Below are 1,346 nucleotides of genomic sequence, written 5' to 3' on the forward strand. Positions count from 1 at the left end.
TAACAACATGCTAGTAACTTGCTAATCATGCTAGGAACATGTTAACAAAATGCTAGTAACTTGCTAATAATGCTAACAACATGCTAGTAACATGTTAATCATGCAAGAAACATGCAAGTAACTTGATAATCATGCTAAAAAAAATTTAACACCAGGCTAGTAACATGTTAATCATAAGGCTAACAACATGCTAGTAACATGTTAATCATGTTAGAAACATGCTAGTAACTTGCTAATCATGCTAACAAAATGTTAACACCATGTTAGTAACATGCTAATCATGCTAAAATCATGCTAGTAACATGCTAATCATGCTAACAACATGCTAACCATGTTAGAAACATGCTAGTAACATGCTAACCAAACGATTTTTAATAGTTTTAGTTTAGTTACTGACTGTAAATATTTATATTTAGCTTTAATTCATTTTTATTTCAGTTTAGTTTGAGTAATTTCGCGCTGTCGCACCTCTTGACTTCATAGAGCGTGTGCGACGCGCGCGTGAACGTTTGTAGTCCGCGCTCCTGTGCCAGCGCTTGTATTTCCCGCTCCATGCGCGCGTAATACGGCTCCACCTCCGTGTCGTAGCTGATCTGCGTGACGCCCCACCGGGTCACGAGGTCGCGCAGCACCGCCGCCGTCGCCCCGTGCAGGACGTAGAGCCGCGAGCCCAGCGCCCGCAGACGAGTGTCCAGATCCTCCAGACTCTGCAGGATGAAGCGCCAGCGTAACGCGCCCAAGCACATCGCCCCCTCCAGGAATGCGCAGTCCAAGACGTAGACGGGGAAGAGCGAGGCGGAGCACGCCAGCGCCCCCAGCAGGGTGGGGTTATCATGCAGCCGCAGGCCCTTACGGAACAGATGGATGGTGCGGTGACTCATGACGACTGACTCACGATCCGAACACTTTAGAGAGTCTGAAACAAATCATGGAACAAACTTTATTCATACAGCTCTTGACCATCATATGATAAGGTCCAATAGAGCTTATTAACATAGTAAAAGTAAAATAACATGGCATTACCTTCATGATAAGGTCCACAACATGGCATTATCATGGTAAATGTCAAATATATACAGTGCTGCTTGAAAGTTTGTGAACCCTTTAGAATTTTCTGTATTTCTGCATAAATATGAACCAAAAGATCATCAGATTTTCCTGAAAGTTGACTCCAATCAAACAAATGAGACAAAAATATATAATTTATCATTTATTTATTCTGGAAAATGATCCAGTGTTAAATATCTGTGAGTGACAAAAGTATGTGAAGCTTTGCTCTCTTTTGCAGCAATAACTGTGGCTAAACGTTTCTGATCAGTCCTGCACAACGACTTGTAGGAGTTTTA

General features: G+C 42.3%; 1 protein-coding gene across 1 annotated transcript in view; it reads right to left on the minus strand.

Annotated features, from left to right (window-relative positions):
• The window catches only part of LOC107750707 (cryptochrome-1), a 9,622-nt gene extending 8,732 nt beyond the window's left edge, over positions 1–890 (minus strand). Inside the window, 1 exon segment of the mRNA XM_074560214.1 lies at positions 469–890. Within this exon segment, the coding sequence (XP_074416315.1) occupies positions 469–881 (413 nt within the window). The 5' untranslated portion in view covers positions 882–890.
• Between the last annotated feature and the right edge of the window lie 456 nt (positions 891–1,346).

Source organism: Sinocyclocheilus rhinocerous, unplaced genomic scaffold, assembly GCF_001515625.1.
Source record: "Sinocyclocheilus rhinocerous isolate Xijiao unplaced genomic scaffold, SAMN03320098_v1.1 scaffold302, whole genome shotgun sequence".
NCBI classification, from domain to species: Eukaryota; Metazoa; Chordata; class Actinopteri; order Cypriniformes; family Cyprinidae; genus Sinocyclocheilus; species Sinocyclocheilus rhinocerous.